The sequence below is a fragment of the Gymnogyps californianus genome, chromosome 2, assembly GCF_018139145.2.
Source record: "Gymnogyps californianus isolate 813 chromosome 2, ASM1813914v2, whole genome shotgun sequence".
NCBI classification, from domain to species: domain Eukaryota; kingdom Metazoa; phylum Chordata; class Aves; order Accipitriformes; family Cathartidae; genus Gymnogyps; species Gymnogyps californianus.
Window position 1 is genome coordinate 164,106,911 of NC_059472.1, and position 25,718 is coordinate 164,132,628.

At 40.2% G+C, this 25,718-nt stretch overlaps 1 protein-coding gene across 1 annotated transcript in view; it reads left to right on the forward strand.

The window, feature by feature from the left end:
* ADCYAP1R1 (ADCYAP receptor type I) overlaps nucleotides 1-25,718 on the forward strand; it is a 152,289-nt gene that overhangs the window by 98,527 nt on the left and 28,044 nt on the right. Inside the window, exons 5-12 of the mRNA XM_050891653.1 lie at nucleotides 8,019-8,054; nucleotides 8,704-8,745; nucleotides 10,519-10,622; nucleotides 13,222-13,319; nucleotides 13,789-13,921; nucleotides 15,732-15,885; nucleotides 19,320-19,380; nucleotides 23,709-23,778. Of these exons, the coding sequence (XP_050747610.1) occupies nucleotides 8,019-8,054; nucleotides 8,704-8,745; nucleotides 10,519-10,622; nucleotides 13,222-13,319; nucleotides 13,789-13,921; nucleotides 15,732-15,885; nucleotides 19,320-19,380; nucleotides 23,709-23,778 (698 nt within the window). The remainder of the gene's footprint in view (nucleotides 1-8,018; nucleotides 8,055-8,703; nucleotides 8,746-10,518; nucleotides 10,623-13,221; nucleotides 13,320-13,788; nucleotides 13,922-15,731; nucleotides 15,886-19,319; nucleotides 19,381-23,708; nucleotides 23,779-25,718) is intronic.

Below are 25,718 nucleotides of genomic sequence, written 5' to 3' on the forward strand. Positions count from 1 at the left end.
CCAAAGTGTTTGGCTTGCTGCTGCTCTGGAAGTTATATGACTTCAGTGCTCAGCCAGCAAGCTTTATTGTCCCTGAGAACAAGAAATTGAAAGTAGTCTATTACTGATCCCATTAAAAACACTGAAAGACACTCAGGTACTTTGTCATAAGAACACCAAGCCTCACATGTTCTGCACTAGAGATATCATGGGTGGACAATGGGATTTATGAATGCAGGGTTAATTGGATTTGGAAAGCCATCTGTGGCTTTTTTCTCCTGTCTGAGTTTAGATGTTATCCCTAATCAAACAGAATAAGATGACAAGAGAAGAGTTAATGAGAGGAGAAGTGATACTACGTGTTCATATGTGGGAAGCCCTTCTGTGTCATTTCTGGGGAAATAGTCCTGGTAAAGTCTTTAAGTGCTGACTACGTACCACTGTGAAAACGGTACGTAACTCCCAAACCGGGTGAAAAGACAATAAAAGTCATTGTTTTCCCAAGGTGAAAGCTGTTGAAAATATTTGCAGGTTTCAGTTTCTATTAGTTTGGTTTATGTATTGATATTTTTTGATATAGACAGAAAGAAAAGGTGACTGTTAAAGATCAGGGGCCTTCTAAACAACAAAATGTATCTGGAAGATTGTGCACTTCTTTTCTACTGAAGTAGAAGATGCAGGTTTTCTTTGCTACTAGCTGAAATTAAGGTCAGCATTGCAGCAGACTGAAATTGGAAATTGCATTTGCCTGTCAAATAGGCAAGGCAAAAGATCAATGCAAAGGGCTAGATTTCTATTCAAGAATATCTCACCCCTGGTGGGTATTTCAACATCCTGCATGAAAACCGAGGGAAGAAAAACACTGGAACCAAAGAGTAGTCTCTGGAAAAACAGACATGACCTATCCCATAGCATTTTCATCATGGGAATAATAATGAGCCGTCAGAGCTTAATTAGTCTTTGAAGCAACCAGGACTCTGTGCACACCTTAGCTTCATTCTTCACTTTATATAAGATCCTATGTAGCATTCAGAAGCAAGTTTAATGCAAAGGTATCTGGTTTTTTATATACATACCAGATAAAGGTTTTGGACAGCTTTCAAAGCTGTCTGCAGATTGCATATGTGTTATTGTTGCTTAGTGTTCAGCAAGTCCTAGAAAGAGTTGTGACATAAAGAACCAGTACAAGAGACCTACCAAGTGTTGATGTTAAAAATAATAAGTCTTGCCAATAACCAAGATAATAGTGCTTACTAGATAACAAGTCCTTTCCTGCTGGTTTTCATCCTTAGGCTTTCCACAGGCAGTAAAGCCACGGGATTACTTCAGCTTTACCAAAGCGAGGAGGACAAGCTATAATTAAGCATGCCTCCTCGGTCACAGCATCACAAAGTCTATCTGCAATGCAGAGGGAAATGGGAGGAAAATATTGCCATCAAAGAATAGTAACTGTATCTACATTTCTAATCAAGTACTTAAGACCTCATAGATGCTTTTTACAGGAAAAGGACATTTTGTGGCCTTTCCCACCAAATTATGGGGACATAAGATTCTGTGCCTCTGATATGCAAACATACAACATGACCAAGAGCATTTCAGCTAAAGATCAAGTTCTTGGTCCTTTGCAAGGATGACATCCTGCAGTGGCCAGGGGAAAGCTCTAACGCAGCTCAAGACCTTTGTCAATATGATCTGAAAGCTGACTTGGCCTTGGGAAATAAAAAAATTGCGCTCCTCTGGGAAGCATACAAGAGTGGAACATGCTGAGAGCTGCTGAGTAGTTTGGAGAACAGTTGGACTGCAAAAGGTAATACATTGAAGTATCACTATAGGTGCAACATGGGCAAATGCTTCATCCTTTACTAGCAGTCTTTGCCCTATTCTTGTTTCTCCTCTTGACTCAAGTAACTGAGAAAGGAGTTCCAGTTGATTGCAAGATTTTAGGTGTGATGGACACACATTCATTCTTGCCTTTAAGCAAGTGATTTAATATGCTTTCTTCTCTGGGACTTATTTCATAACTGATAATCTCCATTGGACAACGTTTCTTATTTTCTGTGTTTCTTGTTTGAAAAACATTTGCTTTTCTCTGAAATATGACCCCTGCCCTCTTCAGAGCTAGGAGACCCTTCAATAGTATTTGCATTGATCTTGCAGTCTGATGGATGCTCCTGTGACAGCCAGCCTCATAGGAAGGATACACATAATGTTTAGATGATGCCTAGCAGTTGCTATGGTGACCTCAGTCCACTGCTAGTTTCATAGCCTTTGATAGGAAAGAGGTAGAAAAGAAGAGAGTCATAATGTCTCTTATATGTTATTGATTATATCTGTACATCAGTCCTGCCTCAGCCAGCCCTATGTACTATGGCCTTTATATTCTCCATATGGGACCTCACTGGTATTCTCCCGTGATCTCCAGGCATGATTCACTGGGTCTTCTCATCTCTATGTCATGAAACCATGTGCCCTGAAATTAGTATGGGATATAGGAAGAAATGACTTGTATATCGGTTCCATTGCTGCCTTTACTGCAATGTTTTGCACAAACCACTGGGTAACAAAGAAGTTGCCGAAGCTAGTTCATCTCATCCTATGGTAGATGTCTAAAAGAAATCACCCTCTGGAAGTGCCAGTCTCTTTGCCCTTTATGGGAAGAGACTTAAAAAACAGATGAGCTTATCTTCGGGTGGGTAAATTGGATGGGATGAATTTGCCCCATAGGATCAGTTCCTCAGATGTCCTTAAGCACCAGTTCTTATTCAAACATACAAATATGAACCAGGCTTCCTAATCTTACCCTTAATTTGCCTCTGCCTCAGTTTTCTTGTTTTCTAAATACAATGAACAATACCACTTAATTTTGTACTGTCTCTGTGCAAACACTATGTTCACAAATCCCTTTGACAAGACAACCAGCAGTATACAGCAAATGCCAAGTGACTAATGACTTTCAATCTGTAGTTTAAAGTATTGTCTGTGGGGCATGAGGCTGGAGAGACCAAAACCCCTGGAAATAGTGGAGGGAAGCACTTAGCATAGGGAAAGGTGTGGGAACCTGTAAGGCCATGTACTCTGTCACCTTGCCTGGCTGCCACTTTCTACAGATCTGTTAATGAGATGATTGTAAAGACCTAGCAGCTGATTCTGAATCACTTTCCCCCTCCAAAAAAGAGCCGTAATGAAGGAACCAGCATGGTTGGATAGTGTGCATGTGGGATCGTGTGTGCCCAGGTACAGGACTGGGCAGAGGGTGTTAGAAGCAGCGGGCAGAGTGTGCAAGCAGTATCTGTGTGGGGAGCTCAGAAAGCCCCAGAAAAGCTGCTAAGTAGACTGCTGTTCCCGACTGCGGCTTTGCCAGCCGGCTGAACAGATTGCTGGTGCATAAGAGCAGCATGCAGCAATAAGGAAGGGAGCGAAAAGGCACAGTGTGGTGGATGCTGTGGAGTCGGGCATGAGAGCTCGCTGATTTATTTCGTATTTATTAATTAAATGTTAAGCTTCTAATCAGTGCTATATAAAACAGGAAAAAATTGGATTCTTGCCTAGCCAGCTCATTATCTACATAGCCGGACAGCACAATAACAAGTGATTGTAGGAAATGTTTTCCATAACCTCTCTCTGCCCCAGTCTCGGCACTTTCTGAAGGGACAGAATTAACATGCAGTAAAAAGAGTGCGAGCTTTGCACGTTGATCTCAATGCTGTCGAAATCTGAGTTTTTGGAGGATTACCTATGTGGGACCAGTCCTCCAACAGATAATATTGAGATAGGAACAACAGGAATAAGGGAAAAGTGTGGGCAAGCCATTTCAGGACAGAATAGTTTTGGAAGCCTTTCATTCCCCCCCCGCCTCTAATAAGGGACAAGTGCTGGAACAAAAGGGTTAAATGCAAGTTGTGTTCAGATAAACAAATCTATGGGAGATAAAGCAGTTGCCATGCCAGCTGACACCAAAAGCAGCCAGCACAAATTTGGCACGAAGGAGACGATCTAAAAGGCTGCACTGAGCTCCGAGGCTTATCATACACGGGCTGTTTCTTGGCTTTAGTTTTGCCAGTCCTGTTCACTTTAAATCAGAAGCAACAATTGCTTGCATCGAATTTCTCATCAGTTGGAGGATAGTGAGGAGGTAGTTATGTTTTCTGGGACTCAGCAAATGAAAACAAAGGAAGAAAGTCTGATAAATGTGCAAGAAAAGGATATGAAAGATCTGGTCTCTGCCACTAACTCTATGGGAAGACTTTTTTTGTCCCCTTTTTCACGTCTTCACGTAGAAAATAGAAATAAGCAATATTTTCTGTGTTTGATTTCTCTATTTGGTCTTTGCAGCTGACAATTCAGCATTCTGGTGGATCTTCTCCAGGTTCTCTAAGTAGTACTGCAAATAACATCTAATTAATAATGCCAGTTAAAGCACTAATGGAAGATTTGCTTTACTTCCCAAAGAGTGACGCTTACCTATTCAGTCTGGTCAAACAGTGAATAACACTATCTGTCAATATACTGGATAAACCATCCTTTGTCAAGGATAACATTAGCTTCCTCAGGAGTTTATTGACTAATGTGAGCAATTATTGATTTAATAAATGGTGTTCTAAGACACTGTTTAATAGCTGCTCTTCGCTCCATCTTCCCATAGTTTGGGCTGTGGTGTTATTTAACTACATGTGAGGAGCACAGGTGTCATTCCTGTAAATCATGAATGTAATCCTTGAATTAAACCCCTGAAAAATGGGTTTCAAGTCAAAATGCAAATGAAAAGCATATTTTATTTGTTCTTCATTTCTGGGAGAGTAATGTATTTCATCTAGCCTGTTGTATAATCATCTTGATGGGCTTTCTCTGCTTCACCAATGAAGTCTAATGCCCCAGTTTCTCATTGTTTATGTCCTAAGAGTAAGGCAACGAGAGGACTCGTGTGAAAGCCCATGCAGTGAGGTGCCCTACAATTTTGCCCATTACATCACTGACACCAAAGTAAATTTGCTGAGGTCTCTCTAGAGTCAGAAAGGCACTCAGGTGAAAAAAAAAACCCACAAAAATACAGTTTCAGGGTAATAGTCGGAAAAATGAGAGGGACTGTCCTACATCTGGTCTTCCTACAACCCCAGCTCAAATGCAAGTTCAGGCCTTCTCCCTATATATGTAGACATATTAAATGTTAAGCACAGAAATAATCCAAATGAACTCCATCGCACTCTCATACTTGTGAGTAAACATAGCCATTGGCACAGTTATCATCACGTAAACATCCATATTCTGGTGCACGATACATAAACATATGGTGTCAGAGAGAAGGACAGCAGCAGCACGCAGGAATTTAAAGCTAGGTGGTGGCCATATGTTCCCTCATTGTGTGCTTATACATATATATATATAAAAAATATATATATATGCATACACCCACAAATATAATTGTATATGTGTGTATGTTATCCCAACACTCATCAGATGAACTTTGACTTTTAGTTGTAATTCAGGGCATAATGTTCAGTGTAAATCTAATTGACTTCCAAGTAGCTTAACCTATTAGTGAAAATTAGGTTGATTAATCAAGCCTAAAAGCCTGTGTAGTAAAAGGTTGTACTGGAACTTTCTTCAGTACATTAGCAAGGACTCAGATGTAGAAAAATATGTTAATAAAAGGCAAGTTTGCTCCTACAGCAATCAGAAAATTAACATTGTCAAAAATGTGAATCCCTTCATAATGTCCAAACACAGTTAAAATACAATAATAATTTGGGTACATAAAAAAATATTAACAGAAAGAGCCTCTTGATTTCACAAAGCTGCATTAATATGATGTTTTAACTGTTATTACAGATGTCATGAAATCCAAAATGAACTAAAATCTAATATTTTAACATCAGTGTGACTAACTACCACCCATATTTAGAGAGAAATAATAGTATTTTTTATTTCCTTCTTTTTAGATTATAGAAAAAAATAGCTAAATTTAAAACATTGAAATTTCAAAAAAGATATTTTTCTGATCCATCAGTGTAATATGCCAGGATGCGAGGAACATCAGACTTCAATCTACTTAATATTGGCCTGATCTTCCTCCAACAGGAATTCTGAAAATTTTGTAATATCACATTTCAGGATTTAAGCCACACTGTACAACTGGTAAACTAAAACTGGATTTTTATGAATCAAAAAGTTTTTTGGAGGTTTTTTGCAGCTTCTTCTTACCCTGCTTCTGTGGGTCAGGCTATTGAGTTGAGGTGACCTCATGTAAGGAAGCAATTCCATTATGAGCTACTGATTTGAGTGTCAGCAGTCTATGAAGGACAGTATGAAAGACAGCGACAAAGGAACAGTGGCTTGCTCTTTGATCCTCTGCCTAATAAAACCACAGGTAAAAATTCCTAAAGTTGGTATTCTGGATTCAGATTTTAGCAACATAGGCATCTGTATCTGAGCTATATCACTGTTAATAAACCTGGGGTTTGGTAGGCTCAGGAGAGAAACAGGTCTGTCCAAAATATTCTGCAGGGGCATCCCTGTTATTCTGCAAAGAATCTGGAGCACAGCCATAGCACTTCCGCAGCATCTGGTAATTTAATCTGATGCAGCAGGTTGAACGATCTTTGCTGGAAAATGTTCGCTCAGAGCACTGGTGACTTCTCTTCAGAATTAGTACACCTATCCAATATTTGCAAATATCCAAGAATTCTCATATGTGAAATCTTGAAAGCAGCTGGAGTTGGGCAGAGAAGCCAGGAGACCAAGGGTGTTCTCATCATGGCTTTCAGGATTAACCCTCCAGAGTAACCAGTGAGTTGAATGTGTAGGTTTGATGTTGAATACATCCATTCAAAGACACAGTACAGCCTACCTGATGCTTCAACTTAGTTTTCTAGACTCCCACCATCATCTTCACACTAAATCCTTTGCTTTCTATCTTAAAACATCAAAAAGCACATCTGATTTATTTTAGAGGGGAGAGAGAAATCAATGAATTTAAAATTATTACCTGATAAGGAATTTGAAAAAGTGTAAAATATAAAATGCATTTTACACTGTGCTGAAAAGACTCTCTTTACTATTTTGTTTCCTTAGATGCTGTCTTTCTCCTTTCCCATAGGATCAAAATCCATCTTTGTTTGGATTTTACTTTTAATAAAAACCCTCTTATACAAATTGGTGAATGGTTTTTCCAATCCCTAGTTAAGATGTAACCATATGTTCAGGGTTAAAGAAGAACAACCTGAAGCCCTGTGGTTACTCCAGAGGATACAGAACTAAGCCGATCTAAACATTTAACTTGCCGTGGAGGTCAATGAAACGTTGGAAACATTTTTTCACTGGTCGGTGGGCCACTAGCAGAGGTATTTACAGACAGCTTTGTCAGGCTCCTCGGTGTCTCTCTCTGCACGATGCAGCAGCACCACTCGGTGGCTTAAGGCAGCTCCTCTTTATGCATCCCCCAACACCAAGCTTGAGCCAAAATCCACTGAGGATTCAGGGAAGTCTGACTTCAGTGCAATTTGCGTTAAGTATTTAGTAGGGTGGGTGGGAGATTGGTTTGAGAGAATCCCAACAATTTATTTTGGAGGGACAAAAAAAAAGGAAAAGGAAAATTTTTAATGCAAACCCAAACTTTTTTAATTTCCCATTGTAACATTTGCATTTTTAGTCTACAAATCAGCATGGATTTCGGCACAATGTTTTGGAAATGTGTGGATCTTTCTTATTTCAGAACCTTCCCCCTCCTCTAAAAAAAAAAAAAAAAAAGAAAAGAAACAACCCACAAAAAAGCTCCCTCATCTCTTTTTCATATCCTTCCTAGGGTTTAATGAAATTCCATGATAACCAGAGATTTTACAATACAATGCAATCGACCATCTTCTGAAAACCACTTTCCAGCCATAAATACACAGTACTGATGTTGAAAAAAGGATTTAAACAAAATTTTCTTGCAGTTCTTCTCTGCTACATCCATTCCTCTTATGGGAAGCAAACTACTATCAAAATCAAATTGCAAACAATTATCAAGATCAAATTAATTATATTTATTCTTCTAATTTCAGGTTGGGAAGTAGACAACTTGGGGCAAACCCATGCAGGTAAGAACCAGTTGTGCTGACTACCTCCTATGTACCTCTGTTCTCAAAAATTGTATGCAGAGCACATGATAATATCAGATTATTGAAAAGTTGTTTGTGTATCAACCATTATGATACCGAATACATGTAGTTCATTGTAACACTGATAAAAAGTGAAAGTAAAAATCTGATAAGTTTCTAGAAATCTATGTGATCTAACCTGAAACCACAAAATTAAACCATCTTACTTAAAACCAGTTAATTATTGCTTTTTGTCATTGCTGGACGGAAATAATTTTTCATGAATTCTGTGCAAACTGACCATACTTAAATATCTATGGATTATAAATGTAAATTTCTAAGGATACAATATTTGACTTCTATATTTTTACGTAAAATTGGTCCTAGTTTGATTGTATGTGTTTTTAGCTATGTGCTCTCTGTTGCAATAGCAATTTTTTAATTTTATAGGTTCAGCTTTGATTTAAACTCACAAGTAAAACTGTGTTTACTGCCTGAAAAGAGAGAATCAAGTATTTATTGCCTTTGGGTCTGATCCAAACAAATAAAAATCAATTGGATTCTATACACTGATTTCTGCAGAGACCAGTTTGGGTCCTAATAGAAAACACAATCAAAAAAATTTCATACCAAATTTCCACTTTTATAGGTGATTATGACCTGCTGGAAAGCACAGCTCAGTCTCCCCTAGGTAAGAAACAGAACCATGGAATGTTTCTCTTTTTATTTTAACTCTGTTAAAAAGGAAGCTCCAAGCTTTTTCTCCTGCCATTTAGGTATTCTTTTCTAATCAGTTCTAATTATGGTGACATATTTTCTGGTATGTTACTTTTAGCAGTATTATGAAAATTTATTCCTCCACTATTGAGCCTTGCAATCTAGCAAGTATGTTGTAATAAATCATATCTACCTGCTTAACAGTAATTACTAAATGGTGTTAAAGAAAGTCAACACCATGATTCAGTGGTTATTTTCCATAGAAAACTAGGGATGAATGTGCAAGAGTAATTTACCAAAATTTGCCAAGTAATGCAATATTCTTAAATGAATGCTGTGATTAAATAGACATATTCTGCTGCATGGATGGCAAACAGATTCTCTAAAAATAAGGTCACTGCTAGTGTTATGAGCTACTTGACTAAACTGCTCTAAGAATGCGAAGCAGCACAACCTTAATAAAAAAAAAAAAACCAACTTGGAAATTTCCATCAATTTTGGTCAAAGTACAGCTCAAACTCCAAAAACTGTAATAGTTGGATAAATGGAAACTGTTCTATTGTGCTGGAGAGGAGTAAGTGCAGCCAGCAGCCCAGCTCTAATTTTTCAACCAGGTCACGGAGCTCTGGCAAGAATAATGGTGCTTAAAAAGAGCACCACAAGGGCCATCCCACCTTAGGCAGCCTCAGTAACAAAGTGAGTGTCAAGAGACACTTTCCTCTTCTACCCCCAGCTCTTGCTTCCCAATACAGTTTTAAGCCTTTTGACTGTCTCAGTGAAAGCCATTTAGGAGCTAGTCCTTATATGATTAGCCAAACAATTAGGGTAAAAAAGAGAATGAGGTTTTCTCTGAGCTGGTTTTGAGCCTCCTTGCAAACACTTGCTTTAAAGTAAGGTTATAAACCGGGATTGGAACAAATAGTAGGCAGAGAATGTGAGAAGCTCTGAAACAGGTTTGAAGTTGTCAGCTGAAGCCACACTGGGCGCCTGGAGATGAAAATGAATATATTGCTATGAAGACAGAGATGGGGAAGAGATTCCCACTCCATCTTTCCTTTGTTTTCCTACAGACCCTTCTCACAAAGTCACTCTCAGATCAGAGCCTAGGCTTGAAGATAAATGAGTGGGATACATGTTATCTGACTATAGGAGAATGATCCAGCTGCCTCACCATAGACACATAATGGCTATTTTAGATATCCTGCAGTATCCTGCCTGGCTTCCAGCAGCGGCTCCAAAAAATCATGTTAGCCTTGTGTTTTCTTGCCAGTCCTATGCATATGCCTCAGATATAGATCATCTTAAATAGCACGAAGTGCCTATATTTAAGCACTGGACTTACCCTTTAGCCATCTGAAGTGTAGATGTCTACATCAAAGCTGTATTCCCTAGATGCCTTTCAGAATCAATGGAGAGAAATGGACATTTAGCTGACCCCTGTTTTAGGTACCTGCTTGAGAATGAGATCTTTGGTGGCCTGGAGGCACTGACTATACTGGTTAAATTTTTTTTTGCTCTCTTGGTGACCAGCTGTAGTAGTAGACATCTGTAGGTGCCTATTGTAGAACTGGGTCATCAAAGATGTCATTAAACTTTCAAGATGCCATTAAAGTCTTCTACGGATAGCCAGATAAATAGTACCCCCCGTAGTACTGTGGTGTTTTCTTTGGTCATGAACCAAGGGGAGGGAGGGTATGTCCTGCGGTTTGCTTCAGCAATGTCACATTCCCAACTGTACTTGGCATAGGGGACATCAGCAGAAATTGCACTGAAGATGGCTGGTCTGAACCTTTTCCTCATTATTATGATGCCTGCGGCTTTGATGAAAATGAAACAGAGTCCGATAACCAGGTGGGAATTAATCTTATAATTAAAAAAAAAATGAAGGGAGGGAGCAGCAAGCTGCTTTTTGTCCAGCCTCTGGTCATGTTCTGATTTGACAGTGATTAGAATGAAACCATCAGGTATTTATGGGCATAAAAATGTGAGAAGCGAGATTTAAATCCTTCCTAGCCCTGTACTGAATTTTTCCAGAATATAAGTGTTTACTGTTGATACAGCTTGTAACTTCTAGAAAGTTCTAACTTTCCTCTTCTGACAAAGAGGAAGTCAGGCCAAAACACCAGGAGGCCTGCGTGGATGAACAAGGAGCTCCTGGACAAACTCAAACACAAAAAGGAAGTCTACAGAGGGTGGGGCAAGGACAGGTGGCCTGGGAGGAATACAGAGAAATTGTCTGAGAAGCCAGGGATCAGGTTAGGAAAGCTAAAGCCCTGACAGAATTAAATCTGGCCAGGGACGTCAAGGGCAACAAGAAAAGCTTCTATAGGTATGTCGGTGATAAAAGGAAGACTAGGGAAAATGTGGGCCCTCTCCGGAAGGAAACAGGAGACCTGGTTACCTGGGAAGTGGAGAAGGCTGAGGTACTCAGCAACTTTTTTGCCTCTGGCTTCACCAGCAAGTGCTCCAGCCACACTGCCCAAATCACAGAAGGCAAAGGCAGGGACTGGGAGAATGAAGAATCGCCCACTGTAGGAAGAGATCTGTTTCGAGACCATCTAAGGAACCTGAAGGTGCACAAGTGCATGGGACCTGATGAGATGCATCCATGGGTCCTGAGGGCACTGGCAGATGAAGTGGCTAAGCCACTATCCATCATATTTGAGAAGTCGTGGCAGTCCAGGGAAGTTCCCACTGACTGGAAAAGGGGAAACATAACCCCCATTTTTAAAAAGGGAAAAAAGGAAGACCTGGGGAACTACAAGCCAGTCAGTCTCACCTCTGTGCCCAGCAAGATCATGGAGCAGATCCTCCTGGAAATTGTGCTAAGGCACATGGAAAATAAGGAGGTGACTGCTGACAGCCAACATGGCTTCACTGGGGGCAAATCATGCCTGACAAATTTGGTGGCCTTCTACAACAGGGTTACAGTGTTGGTGGATAAGGGAAGAGCAACAGGCATCATCTACCTTGACTTGTGCAAAGCATTTGACACTGTCCCACACAACATCCTTGTCTCTAAATTGGAGAGACATGGATTTGACAGATGGACCACTCGGTGGATAAGGAATTGACTGGATGGTCGCACTCAAAGGGTTGTGGTCAACGGCTCGATGTCCAAGTGGAGACCAGTGACAAGTGGCGTTCCTCAGGGGTCGGTATGGGGACCGGTGCTGTTAGATATCTTTGTCAGCAACATACACAGTGGGATTGAGTGCACCCTCAGCAAGTTTGCCGATGACACCAAGCTGTGTGGTGTGGTCGACATGCTGGAGGGAAGGGATGCCATCCAGAGGGACCTTGACAGGCTTGAGAGGTGGGCCCATGCGAACCTCTTGAAGTTCAACAAGGCTGAGTGCAAGGTCCTGCACATGGGTTGGGGCAATCCCAAGCACAGATACAGGCTGGGCAATGAGTGGATTGAGAGCAGCCCTGCAGAGAAGGCCTTGGGGGTGTTGGTTGACAAGATGCTCAACATGACCTGGCAACGTGCATTTGCAGCCCAGAAAGCTAACTGTATCTGGGCTGCATCAAGAGACACGTGGCCAGCAGGTCGAGAGAGGTGATTCTCCCCCTCTACTCTGCTCTCATGAGACCCCACCTGGAGTACTGCATTCAGCTCTGGGGCCCCCAGCATAAGAAGGACATGGAGCTGTTGGAGTGAGTCCAGAGGAGGGCCACGAAGACGATCAGAGGGCTGGAGCACCTCTCCTGTGAAGACAGGCTGAGAGAGTTGGGCTTGTTCAGCCTGGAGAAGAGAAGGCTCCGGGGAGACCTTATAGCAGCCTTCCAGTACTTAAAGGGGGCCTACAAGAAAGCTGGAGAGAGATGTTTTACGAGGGCACGTGGTGATAGGACAAGGGGTAATGGCTTTAAACTGAAAGAGGGTAGATTTAGATTAGATGTAAGGAAGAAATTCTTTACTGTGAGGGTGGTGTGGCACTGGCACAGGTTGCCCAGAGAAGTTGTGGATGCCCCCTCCCTGGAAGTGTTCAAGGCCAGGTTGGATGGGGCTTTGAGCAACCTGGTCTAGTGGAAGTGGGGTTGGAACTAGATTATCTTTAAGGTCCCTTCCAATGCAAACCATCCTATGATTCTATGATTCTATGATTCTAGAAGCATGGGTTGGCCCCCAATTCTTCCCCTATTGACTAAAGAATTCCTTAGCCAACTACTTTTTTTTCTACAGATACATGCACAGTGGTCAAAGAAATATAGACAGCCTTTGTTAGCTCACTGACAAATAAGCTTCATGGTGTGCAGACCCAAGGGCATGCCAGACATAGAGCAATGCTCTAATATACAGTGAGATCTCAGGGGAACCAAGAGGAGAAAACAAACAGGCTTTTCAAGAAACAAATCCTGCCTATGGTTCCCCCTGCACGTTGGCAGGGTAAAGAAGATGTGACCATAGATGAACCATTTAACCGTGTGTTGTTTGCCTCCCAAGGATTACTACTATCTCTCTGTGAAGGCTCTGTACACGGTGGGATACAGCACTTCTCTTGTTTCCCTCACGACCGCCATGGTTATCCTGTGTCGTTTCAGGTGAGTCAGGACATAAGCAGTGAGCTGTTCAGTCACTGGAGGAAAGAAACTGGAGCTCATATGCCCAAAACAGTGTTTAAGCTTTTATCTCACCAGATGTAGAATAAAAGGGAGACAATCTTTTAACAGAGTTGTTCCCCCAGCTTGGACACACTCCAGTAGGCACATTTCAGTAGACTGTAAATGCAACTGCAGAAGCTGTGGGTCTGTTTTATGCAACTGCAGAAGCTGCGTTGGACTGGATCTATTTTATGCTACCCTGCATGCTTTTACAGGAAAATCTCCAAATCCTCCTCTTGGTCATGTTTAGGATTGGTACTACCCACACTCCTGGCTTTCAGATGTTGCTATTCTTAGCACCAAGGTCCTAAGGCCAAGTATGCAGATAAGCTTAGTGTGCTATTTCCACAAAAGAAAAGTATTTTCCTTTTTTTTTCTCTTTTCCTCTTCCTTGCTCTTTCCTCTCTAGGAAGCTTCACTGCACTCGAAATTTTATCCACATGAACCTCTTTGTTTCATTCATCCTACGTGCAATATCTGTATTCATTAAAGATGGGGTTCTTTATGCTGAACAGGATGGCAACCACTGTTTCATCTCAACGGTAGGTAAAACCAAAGCCAAAGCCTTTTCCTTTATTTTTTTCAGCATGAGACAACAAAAAAATAGTGAGGCAGGCAGCAGTCTGTCGAGTATCATAGGCTGAGAAGCTATTGGGAGAGAAGGGAATTGGTGGTAAACTTCCCTCCCGGTTCACAGCAAAACTGTGGATGTTATTGTCTCATGATGTCATCGGTGTCCAGCGGTCTGTCCTTCAGGACAAACCTACAGGTTTTGGCTTCTGACTCTACTCAGGTTGTTTCTCCCTTTCACGGATCTGCATAGTGATAGGTGGGATGAGAGCAGACACAAGCAATTTCCTTCCTCTGAAGGTCTGGTTTTTCTCCAGAGCCTTATTTGTTCTGGATGTCAGAGTCATGTGTAAACAAGGTGACCATTCAGACACAGAAAATACCCCTGACGGCCACACTTTCAAAAAATCATTAGTGTTAGCCACATGTTTGTCTCTGAAGTGTGTGGTTTCATGGAAAGCAGTCTCTTTCACAGATGCACTTATCTATATATTACATGTAAATGCCAATTCCTTTCACATTTAAGGCTACTATTTGATTTGATAAATCAGCTCACTGGGTGTAATTATGATGGAATTACAGTGAGTTCCCAAACTGAGATCTCCTTTATCCATCCAGTTATGAGCTAAATTCCCTATGAGTCACTTCCACAAGTAAAGTGCAGCTGTGTAGTTCCTTAGTCAGCCTTTTCTTTGTCATTGAAACTAGGTTTTGCTTTTAATTCTTCTCCATGATAAAGCTGAAGCCATATTAGATCTGTCGTTTGTTCATACCACTTTTCTAATGGTGGCACCTGCCTCTTTGTTTTGAAACGCTTGAAATATAAAACACATTAAAATCAGCCATCTAATGACCAGATCTTCAGCCGGCATAAACTGGTAGAGCTTCCACAAAGAAACTCAAGTTGTGATGGTTTAAACATATTGGTTGTAGATTTGTCCTAGAGGATGGAATGCAATTGGGAACCAGTCAAAATGGTCAGCCTCCCACTGCCCGAAGCAGGAGCTTCCAGTTTATACACTGATTCTGCTCTGATGTATTGAAAAGTCCTACTTTTGTAGGACTAATGATGTCTCACTGGGATACGGCACTGGAAAGACAAGTGTGTCCTACTCTCACAGAGTCATGATAGAGCTCGGTTTCCACCTAAGGCTTTTGGAGTGGTTTTTTTTTTGTTTTTTCTTTTGTCTGCTGCTTTTCCCCCCAGTAAATGAATGAAAGCTTCTATCATTTTTTACAGTAAATCACTCTGCTTGCTTTACTGTTAAGCTTACTTTCATTTTCTGTCCCAGAGTGACAACACCCGCAAATGGCAAGGAAGTACAACTCTCAACTGCGCACAGAAGGGTGCATCCTTTCTGATCCCACTCGCAGGGCTTTCTACAATCATCCTGCCATTTCACAGCCTTCCTTAGGTTTCTCAATACATAACTGGACTCTTTTCTTCTCTGCACTTAATCCTTGGAAGGGGGGTTAAATCTAGCATTTAGCGTTCACTGCCGATGTGCACTCCCACTAATGCAAGACGTTCTCAAGCTGTCTGCAGGCGCTCGTCGACCACCTCCCACTGGTAAAATTGGCTACCTGCCCTTTCAAGCTTCACTCTCTAAGTGGCACCTCACATTCTTCTCATGCTTTTAAAACTTTACTATTAAAAGTGTATAATACTAGTCCCAGCTGTGTTCCTTTCCACTAAGAGATCTGGAGAGGTTGAAAGCATTTTCTCTGTCTGTTAGGCGGAAACAACATGGAAATAACTTTGTTTTTCTTCATTCTCTGCAGGTGGAATGCAAAGCAGTGATGGTGTTTTTTCACTACTGTGTCATGTCCAACTACTTCTGGCTTTTCATTGAGGGATTGTACCTTTTCACTTTATTGGTAGAAACCTTTTTCCCAGAGAGGAGATATTTCTACTGGTACACTATTATTGGCTGGGGTATGTGACATTTCTTGTCTAAAATGTGTCTCAATGTGCAAGACAACTCCACGAACCATCTAATATTTCCACGTACAGTTTCAAAGTATCGTTTTAGTCTTTGTATAGAAGTACCACTGCAGACCGAACTGTGTTATGCTTTCTTGTCTGAATAGAGTTGAACTGAAATCTGGAGGACACCGCATCTCTTGCAGAGATGTAGTCCACAACTGAGAATTGCCTTCTACAAGATATGATCTAATGCCAAGCTCTTCAGCTTAATCAAATCTGCAATGCTAAGTCTAGTCCATTTTCTAAGACTTCATTTGTGCATTTCTTCCAGGTAATAGCTAAATTGAAAACATATCCAAAGGGTATCCATATATGCTCATCATACCTGGGTGGGAAATGGAAATTTGCAATGGGAATAAACAAGATTTATTTCAGAAAGGCCAGTTGTATGATGCTAACCAGTGTAATTATTTTTCATGCTGGTCTTCTGGAGATAAATTGATTCCTGCAACGTGTTAATTCAAACAGTTCTTTGCTGATGTTTTTGTGCAGAAGTCAGAGGGTGAATGCAGAAGAATACATTAATTTTAAATGTGCCCCAAGAAGGTTAAGCTGAATTTTTATAGTTAAACAAACATACTTCTGAAATAATCTGGAAATAATCCTGTATATGTATGCGTAAACTCTATATAAAAACCATATGCCTTAAACTATTCCTCTTTGAAAAAACCATCCTCATGTAACCTGAACCTTCAAGTAATCCGCAGCTGGTTTTGTTTTTTCCCTCCTGAGGCAGCTGTATATACACAAAAATTCTCATCTCTTGGCAGAGACTCCCTACAATAGAAGCAAAGGTATAGAGAAGAAGGAACAAGTGATCAGAAATAACCTATGGCATATAAAGGCTATTGGAAAAGCATAACTATTGAAAAAGGCTATTGGAAAAGAAACTATTGGAAAAGGATGTTCAAAGTTCCCCTTGTAGTATCCACAGATGTATAATCACATTATAGCTAAGATACAAGACTGTTTTCTGAGAGAACTTGGGTGTTAGGTACATGAAAATGTGATAATTATAAAAGAAAACAATGTGTAAATCTTTGCAATTTGAACATAAATGAGAGGTTGGGTTCCTTTAATTAAGTCTGCACAAATTTCGTATCTGTAGGTTCATCTGAATGTGAGAATATTGCAACAAAGCATATTAACTGAATATTTAAAAAAGAAAAAAAAAATCAGTCTCTGTAATGAAAGAACTACCCAGATGGGTCGATTCTGTAATGCAACCTCAGAATATTTGGTCTTGAGTTGAATACCATAAATAAGATGTAGCTGTTCAGTATCAATAATATCCATTAATAAGACTAAGAGAATCTCCAAATGTGGATGGCTTTGGTTTTTTGTTGTTTGTTTTTTTTTTTTAAATACAATGTTTTCTTAGCTCCTGCATATTGCAACTTGAATAGCAGTTCTCCTGACCTGGTTGGAGCAATTGGCACTTTGCAAAAACAGAAGCACTTCCAGACTCTGGATGCAAGTCATGTAGGGCAAAAGCAGCCTCTCAGCTCAGAACTGATGGGGAGGGAGTTGCATTGAAGCAGCAATAAGCAAGAGTTCAGCATTTTGCAGCATCTGGATGTTCATCTGTTTCTTAAAATGTGCTGATCACATCAGTGTCCTCATTTGATTAACGAGAACTACATACGGCTCTGTCGATCCAGACAGTTTTTCTTCTTAAACATGCAATATGCTGGTAAGTTCTCTGGATAGACTGCTGTCTTCCTGAGATCTCTCCTAATGCCTGCTCCTTACTCAGGTCAGATGCACAGTTAGCAAGACTAGCTCTCTTCTCAGCCTTTGGGCCTTGTCTGTTTTCTAATGTTACTCAGAACCTGAAAAGAAGGTGATGAAGATACATATATCTTTTGATGTAAAGAAAAGTGTCTATATGTATATTCATATAGCAGAGGGTTCAAAACTCCAAGCTGATCTGAAACATGCTTTTTGAACTATATTTTTATGACACATTTAGTCTAATTCTGCCTTCCTGCTCACGTTTCAGACTTGGAACACTATTCATACCATCAAAATTCATATAGTGCAAATCAGTGCAAACTAAATAGCACGTGAGACCCGTGTTTGATATTTAAAGATTATTTTTATTATTGTGCGTCTGTCAAGTGCACAAAGATTTCAATGTTTTCCAGGTATTCTCATGTGAGAAAAGCAGACTTCAATTTAAATTAAATATGCATGATTTCTTCTCCCCAAAGCCTGTCATTTTATTTCTTTTTATCATTTTCCTTTCAAATATTTCTGTGTGTGCTTTTTTAAAGGAGGAGGGCTTCATCAGTCATCTAGTTCTAACAGGGATATTTTTATTTCTGATAGAGGGAATAAGACATTTGACAGAGACTCACTTAAGTGGATTCAGTCGAATGACCAATTAATGTGACATCAACACAGCCTTGCAAAATGTATGAAACATAATTGTTCCTGTCAACTTATGACAGTCTTGTTCACCACTGCAAGCTGGGGTTATCAAGGTCCTTGTTTTGTTTGCTTTTTAACACTTAATCTTTCCAGTGGTGCCTGAATAGATGTAGGCAGTTTCCTAGTCAAAGATTTTATTTGCCATAAAATGTAGTTCCAACTTACCCAGAGCTGTCTTGCAAGACTGCATTGTTTTATAAAAATATTTCCACTGAAAAACCACACTTTTACTGTTTTCAGAAAGGAAAATAAATCCAGGCTTCTCAGTGGATTCTTACTGTTTTGATTTAATATGTATTTTACATACATTTTTTAAAGAGTGAAGAAATGTCTGAAATAGAAATGAAATTCTTGCTCCCAATATTCTCTTTTGGGGTTTGGGGGTTTCTTTTTTCATGAAAAAAAAGAAATATTCCTGTGAGTAAAGGAAAACTATCCTCTACTGATTTGTTTTGGTTGAATAAGTAAAGCAAAGTCAGTTATTTACACAATAACAGAGAAAATATATGCAAATAATTTACAACAAAACCACATAAGAATACAAAGCATACAATAATGCCATTACGACTCAACATCTGCCACTCTGCAATTACTGCATAATTACAGTAGCTCTAGACACGGAAGCTGATGTCTCTGCTTTTATTTTGTACAGACTATGTTTTACTTTTCATGCAACAAGATGCGGTACAACAACTTTGAGCAATAATGACCTGAAACAACATCATTCTTTCCTGTTACCGGTTTTGTTTCTGCAATCCCACCAAGACTAACCCATCTTCTGACTGAGATAGATGTTTCTAGAGCTTTGAATTAATGTAATGAATTGCATTGTTTCATGCACGAGTGCTATTAAGAAATAAAACCTCAGTGGAGAGGTTGCAAAAAGTGCTCACTGCTGAGTACTAAATGTGTCTAGACTGCTAATGATATCACCATCTTATCTTCTGCAGGTACCCCAACAATTTGTGTCACTGTCTGGGCAGTGCTGAGACTTCACTTTGATGATACTGGGTAGGTATCGCTGCGTGGGAAATCACTTCACGTGCATTCAGCACGATGGCAAGGATGAAACAGAAATATAATGATCAGAGGACATGACTAATTTCTCCTTCCATTTCTGACATTGATTTCTGTATGTAAGTAGTTCAGGTCCAGTGTTCAACCTAGAGTACTTTCCTGTTCACCTGCATAAGTAGCCATAGTTTGATGTTTATGTCCCTATTGCACTGGTGAATTCATAAAAGAAGTTGTAGGCATCTACCCTGTAAACATGCAGCTGACCCAGTGGCCCTCCGTTCCCTCCTCAGTTAAACTAGTGGAGTCCAGGATATGGTTTATCTCATCTTAAAAGAGCTGTCAGGTGAATCTCACCTGTGATTGTGTGCTCCTTTCCAACTGATTATGAAGGAAGATGAAGGTGATGAGCTCACCTGTAGAAATTATGGCAGGTATCTCTGATGCGATGAGTGAAATCTGCACAAGGTGTTGCTGAGCTTTGATTTACAAAGGCAATTAGGGGTTTAGCTTCCCCTTGAAGAGTTTTTTCCACAAATCTAGTGGGACAGATGAGTAGGGGTGAGACAGAAATCCACATCCTGTCTTCTGTGTGAAAAAAAAAAAAGAGGAAATGGAATAATTTCAGAAAGAAATCAAGAGGGTAGATTCCACCCAAATGGTCTCTTTGGGTAGGGAAAACTCCTGCAAAATATCCTGTATTCTTTTCTAAAGGACCAGAAGGAAAGGCTGCTCCCAGAGATGGTCTTGCACATCTCGGTAGTTAGTAGATTGACTGGTCTGATAGAGCAGCAGACATAGCTGGTAGGAATGGACATATAAGTACACCCTGAAAATACAAATTTACCAATGTTTTTTTCATGACAGCTATGTTTGAAATTGGTGAAATGTTAGAAAAATGCTGGGAATGAGGGAGACTGAATAAAATTTGGAAAATCCAGCAGTGGTTCTTTGAAAACCTTGATCGAGTGAAAGGCATCATTATGTACCCACGTCCCATTTCCAAGAGATTTAGGCTTATGTTTTAATTTTGCCTTATGCTAGAGATACCTGGATCCAAAATTTGCATAAGACTCACTGTTCTGTCAGGTTTTCTTCATCCTTGTTCTTTCATGCTCTTTTTGGAAAGCACATAAAGCCCTTCCTCCACTGGGGATGCCAGTGCTTTGACCCAATGTTCTATTTTGACATTAAGACAAATTAAATCATTTATTTCCATGCAAAGCAAGCCAGAAACCCCTGTTGTGTCATTATTATGATTACAACACTGGTCCTAAATGCATTAATTTCTCTTAGGAGTCCAAACAGTCCTTGCATTTTGCGGGCAGGGGGAATGTCTCACAGAAGGAAAAAGAAGAAAAAAACCCCAAAAAACGTTTCCTTTCTTTCAGTTAGAGAAGCTATTTAGCATGCAACACATTTAGACAGATTCTAGCTGAGCGTCTCAGTGGTTACTTTTTAAAAAGCAGCAAGCATTGTTCTGGGGGTGGGGGAGAAGCCAGCATGAGCCTGAAAACATTGCAGAAATTACTGAACTGGGAAACCACAGTCGCAAAGGCATGGACTAAAATACAGAGTCTGAGTCTGAGACTCCTCCTGCTTGCTCCTTATAAAACTGGCAGAGCTCCCTTGACTTCAGCTCCTGATTCACATCACTGTAAGTGACAGGTTTGTGGAGATAAATACAACTGTCTGTTTATCCAGAGCTGTGCTACTGAATTAAACGGAGTTATTCCAGATGTACGCCAGAGATGTAGCAGAGATCAGACTCTGGCCTTTTCAAATGGAAATCACATCCCTCCCCCATCCCACTGGCTCCCTTCCCTTCATCCATCCTGAAAAAGAGTTCTGTGTGTCTGACCTCCACTGTAGCAATGCATTTGAAAGAAATCAGGGAGCCTGTTTATGTAGTACAGCTTGTTGGCTGATACTACAGACTGTTCTGTTGTGCATTGCTTTTTTTTTTCCTTCTGGTCATGTTCATCTGAGGAGAAGATGGTGTTTCTTCCACCACATCCATCCTATAGATGTCACAGGGACTGGACCAAAAAGGTCCTTGAAAAAACCTTTGTGTGAGCTTGATCTGATTCATTGCTGACATCTACAAGGTAGACATTGGCAACTGAGCTTGCTGGGGACACATCTTGTAAAAGGAGGGGAATAGGTCTAAGAAGAATAGGCATTTGTAGGGGATGATGTATCACCCCAGAGTACATATTTAAATACATCAGTGCAGAAAAAAACCCACAACAACCTCTAAGTGTCTATTTGTCCCAACCAGAGTTTGGGATAATTAGCTGGTCTGTAGATGTCTTCAATATAGATGACTGGAACCAGAGCAGGTAGATTCCGTCCCCTGAAATTTCTCATTTCTACACAGACAAATTGCCGTACATCAATGCCTGTTTGTACAGCCAGATTAATATTAGAATTTGTGCAGATTCTTCCAGCACTGGTCAATTCATTAAAGACTTTCAGGGTAGATTTAATGTGCATCTTAGAGAGGCTGAGCTCTGCAAATAGTGGATAATTTTCAGAAGAGGGCATCTAATTTATAAATGCATACAAAGAATTAAAATGACAATTGGTTATTTTACGTGCTTTTGTTTTGTGGAATACAATTGTTGATAACTGAAAAGAGCCTGACTGTGGGTGAGAAGGAGTTCCCTCTGAACATTTGTCCCCTTTCAAATATTTTAAGTTGGGCATCCAAAGTGAGGTAACTCAGAAATATTACTTTGCATTTGAAAATCTCAGCCATCAGTCCCATAGATTTTGGGAGATTTTAAGTTTCTAGGCTTCGCAGACAGAAACAAAAATGTGTAAATTTGTGCAAATTTGACATCCCAGCTCTCAATTTTCTCTCTTCTCACCAGCTCTACCACACACATCCTTATTGTTGGTTTTATAGGAATCCAGTAAAATATTGTTCCACTGAAATATAATAAATATTGTTCCACTGAAAATATAAATTCAACTGAAATTTCTAAACCAGACATCACTCAGCTGCTTGGGATTTCTCTCATATGCACTTTGATGACAGAATTTTAGCTCTGACTCCTCCCACTTACACATGTATATAGTTTCATTTAAAGTAAAGATTTTCACTTTCCCCCCAGATGCTACCAGACTACCATTTAAATGACACAGAAGTTGCATTAAGCTCTCATAAGATCAGCAGTGTTTTATTCCTGTATGCTCTTTCAAATTGTTTCTTGGCATCTGACAAATGCACCATGACAACCACTGCTGGGACTTTTGGCTGTTGTCCCAGTGGGAGGGAAACCCTCCTGCTCAGAACTGCAGGTACAAAGTAGACATTTCTCTGTGATTTTATGTTTTCCAGAGGGAAGCATGACGGGAAGAAAGCGGAGACAAATAAAAGACATTTTTTAACTGACAATCAAATCCTTAATGACTTAAAATAGTGTAGCGGGGGTGGTGTGCAGGGGAAATAAGATTTTTTTTTTTTCATTATTATTGTTTTTCTAGCTTTAAAAATATATGTTAAAGTTAAAACCCATATGTATATGGGCCCTGTAATTAGCTTTCTCTACAAATGAATGTCCAAATGCAGCTATACGGAATAAACTTCAGCAGAATCCTTTGGTGAATCTGGAGGAAGATTTTAAGTGCTGAGGTAGAAATGCCATTTTATTTATGATCACTCACTCCCAACAGCTTAAAAAAGCAGCTGACCCCAACTGTTGCCCAGTACTTGAACCTTCTTAGATGAATCCTTGCTCCTCGGTAGGACTTGCAACCCAAAGACTGGAAAATCATTCCTATATGTGAATACAACCGGTCTCTAGTACATCCTCATGTACTCGATATGTGTAAGAATCCTCATGTCAGGGTCAGGAACCAACATTCATATCTGTTTACCCTGGAAAAGTAACTGAGACATCAAACTTTGGAATAACAATCTCTTACCCTTCGAGGTATCCCTGTCTTTTTTTCCCTTCTACTGAGATGTTAGTTTAAAGGGACAACTTTACAATTGTACTGTCTGTAGAGACAGAAACATGCATAGAGGCATTTTCCAAAATGGCTAAACTGTTTAGTAAGAGGTACTATTGAAACTGCCACAAAAATACTTATTTTACTTTCAGATAAGTTGGGTAAAGGCTGTAAAAGAAAGCTACAACAGGGACAAACTAAAGAACTAGTACCTTTGAACCCAAATAAAATAATTTAGCTATAAGACCAATCTCCCACTCTCTACCCCCTTAAAAACTGTTGTAAGTTTATTAACCTCCTTGTCATATCTTTCTCTTTCTCTTTCCTTCTCTTTCCCCACCCCATTCTTTCATTAACGACTGCAGCTGCTGGGACATGAATGATAACACAGCCTTGTGGTGGGTGATCAAGGGTCCTGTGGTTGGATCAATCATGGTAAGTAGCGCTTGGAGGAGGTGCTCCCTCAACACTTCTGAGGGCAAATAACCGATGCAAATAGCTTCAAATGGCTTTACAAACTCTGCTGCATCAGCTGTGCTGGACTACTGGACAGCTTGTCTGAATGTTCACCATTTGCCATCCACAATGCTAAGTAGTTCCGTTGTTATAAAGAAGGTTTAGTACAAGTTAAATGATGGTGCACTGCCTGCAAGGAAAGACTACGTAGACAAGGAGTTACTCCGTTGCTTAAACATAGATACCAAATGCCATAAGTAAGACCCTAGAGCATATGGAGCATTTGCCTGGGGCTGGCAGATATGACATAGGATGTATGGGAATCCTGTGCCATTTGGGGTGGCAGCTGAAGGTCATGTGGGACAACCCAGGGCATCTAAAACAATACTAGATGCCAGTGACTAGGAAACAGGACTGTGTCTGTTCAATGGAATTCATTTCACAGCTACATTTATTTATCTAATATTAGCTTCATAATAGTATTGTGGACATAGTGCAAGATGCTCAATTGTCAACAAAGTATCTAAGCTCTCCTTAGTTGATGGAGGTCTTGGATTTGACTCAAATGATGCTAGATACCTGTGTATGGATGACTGAGAGGTTCTAAAGTACCCTGTCTGGGCTCCACTGCTGTCCCAAAAGAATATGGGAATTTTAAGATGGTGTTGGGCTCCTCCAGTTAGGAAATTAAATTGAGCCCCTAGACAATATGGTTAGTGGCGCCTGAAAAGCTGTTTGGCTTACCACATGTAAGTGTCATTCTGGGCATGCTAAGTTGCTCTCCATACTCCAGTGACAGCATTGGCCAGGTCTTAATTGACTGTTGTGGGAATTTAGACATCCAGCTCACAGGTAGCTATCTACATGTAGATGTTTTCATCAGGTTTGGTGCTTCTCCTTTTAAGTATTTGGACAGCTTTCTAAAGTACAGTAACCCTCAGACATATTAAAGGTAATTCAGCTAATAACACTGAAGGGTATGGACATGGAGAGGGTTCATTAGTCTGGGGGTTTTGTGATATCGATGTATATGAATTTCCATGCTTTACAGACATATTCTATGAAGGATCACATTCTGGCTTTGGGGAATCAGTTATACCTGGCTTCTATTGAAGGCATTAAAGATTCAAGCAACTAGCAAGGGATGACTGGGCTTCTCCGTTCATTTGTAGTCCTCAGATCAGATAGAAAATTGTTCTGAAAGAGATGCTCACATCTTGTTTAAGTTCTTGGTCTCCTTACAGGAGTAAAAGGTTGCATAAGGGCCCAACTTAAATTCCCTTCTGTTTTCTTCTGGCGTTAAGAAGCTATGGAGTTGGTAACAGCCAAATCTGAAGCCAAAGCATCAAAATAAGCTGATTTTATTAATCTCCAAATTTTTAGAACTATATCTGTAATTACATGATTCTACAAAAGAGAAGATGAGCAGGATGACATAAAACTAAAAGACATGAAGATGAACATTAACACCCCCCCACACACACATACACACCCCCAAAAACTTCTCATCTTGGGACAGATTCAGCCGAGCAGAGGGAAAGTGACACAACTTAGCATTTTCAGGAAAGGGGAGACACTAAATTGTGAGTGAAGCCAACGCTGATGGATGCTGTTAAGCTAAGAAGTGCCTTAGTTCAGAGAATGGGAGTTAAAGATGCTTTTAGTGTTGAGATCTTTGCTATATGATTTTGATGTGCAAAATATTTTTTTTTTTCTTTGCACTGGTTGATGAAGACAAATGTTGAAACCTTTTAGCTTATGTTTGTCTTACCTGGTGCTTGGGGCTGAAGAAATTCTGCCTTACTTTAGCTGCTGCAAGGGGGATATTTTTGCCTGGAAAAGGGGCGGTAAGACTCTTGTAAACTTATCCCATTACTCCTGACCTTATAAGATGTCGAGACTGCAGTTTGGTGAACAAT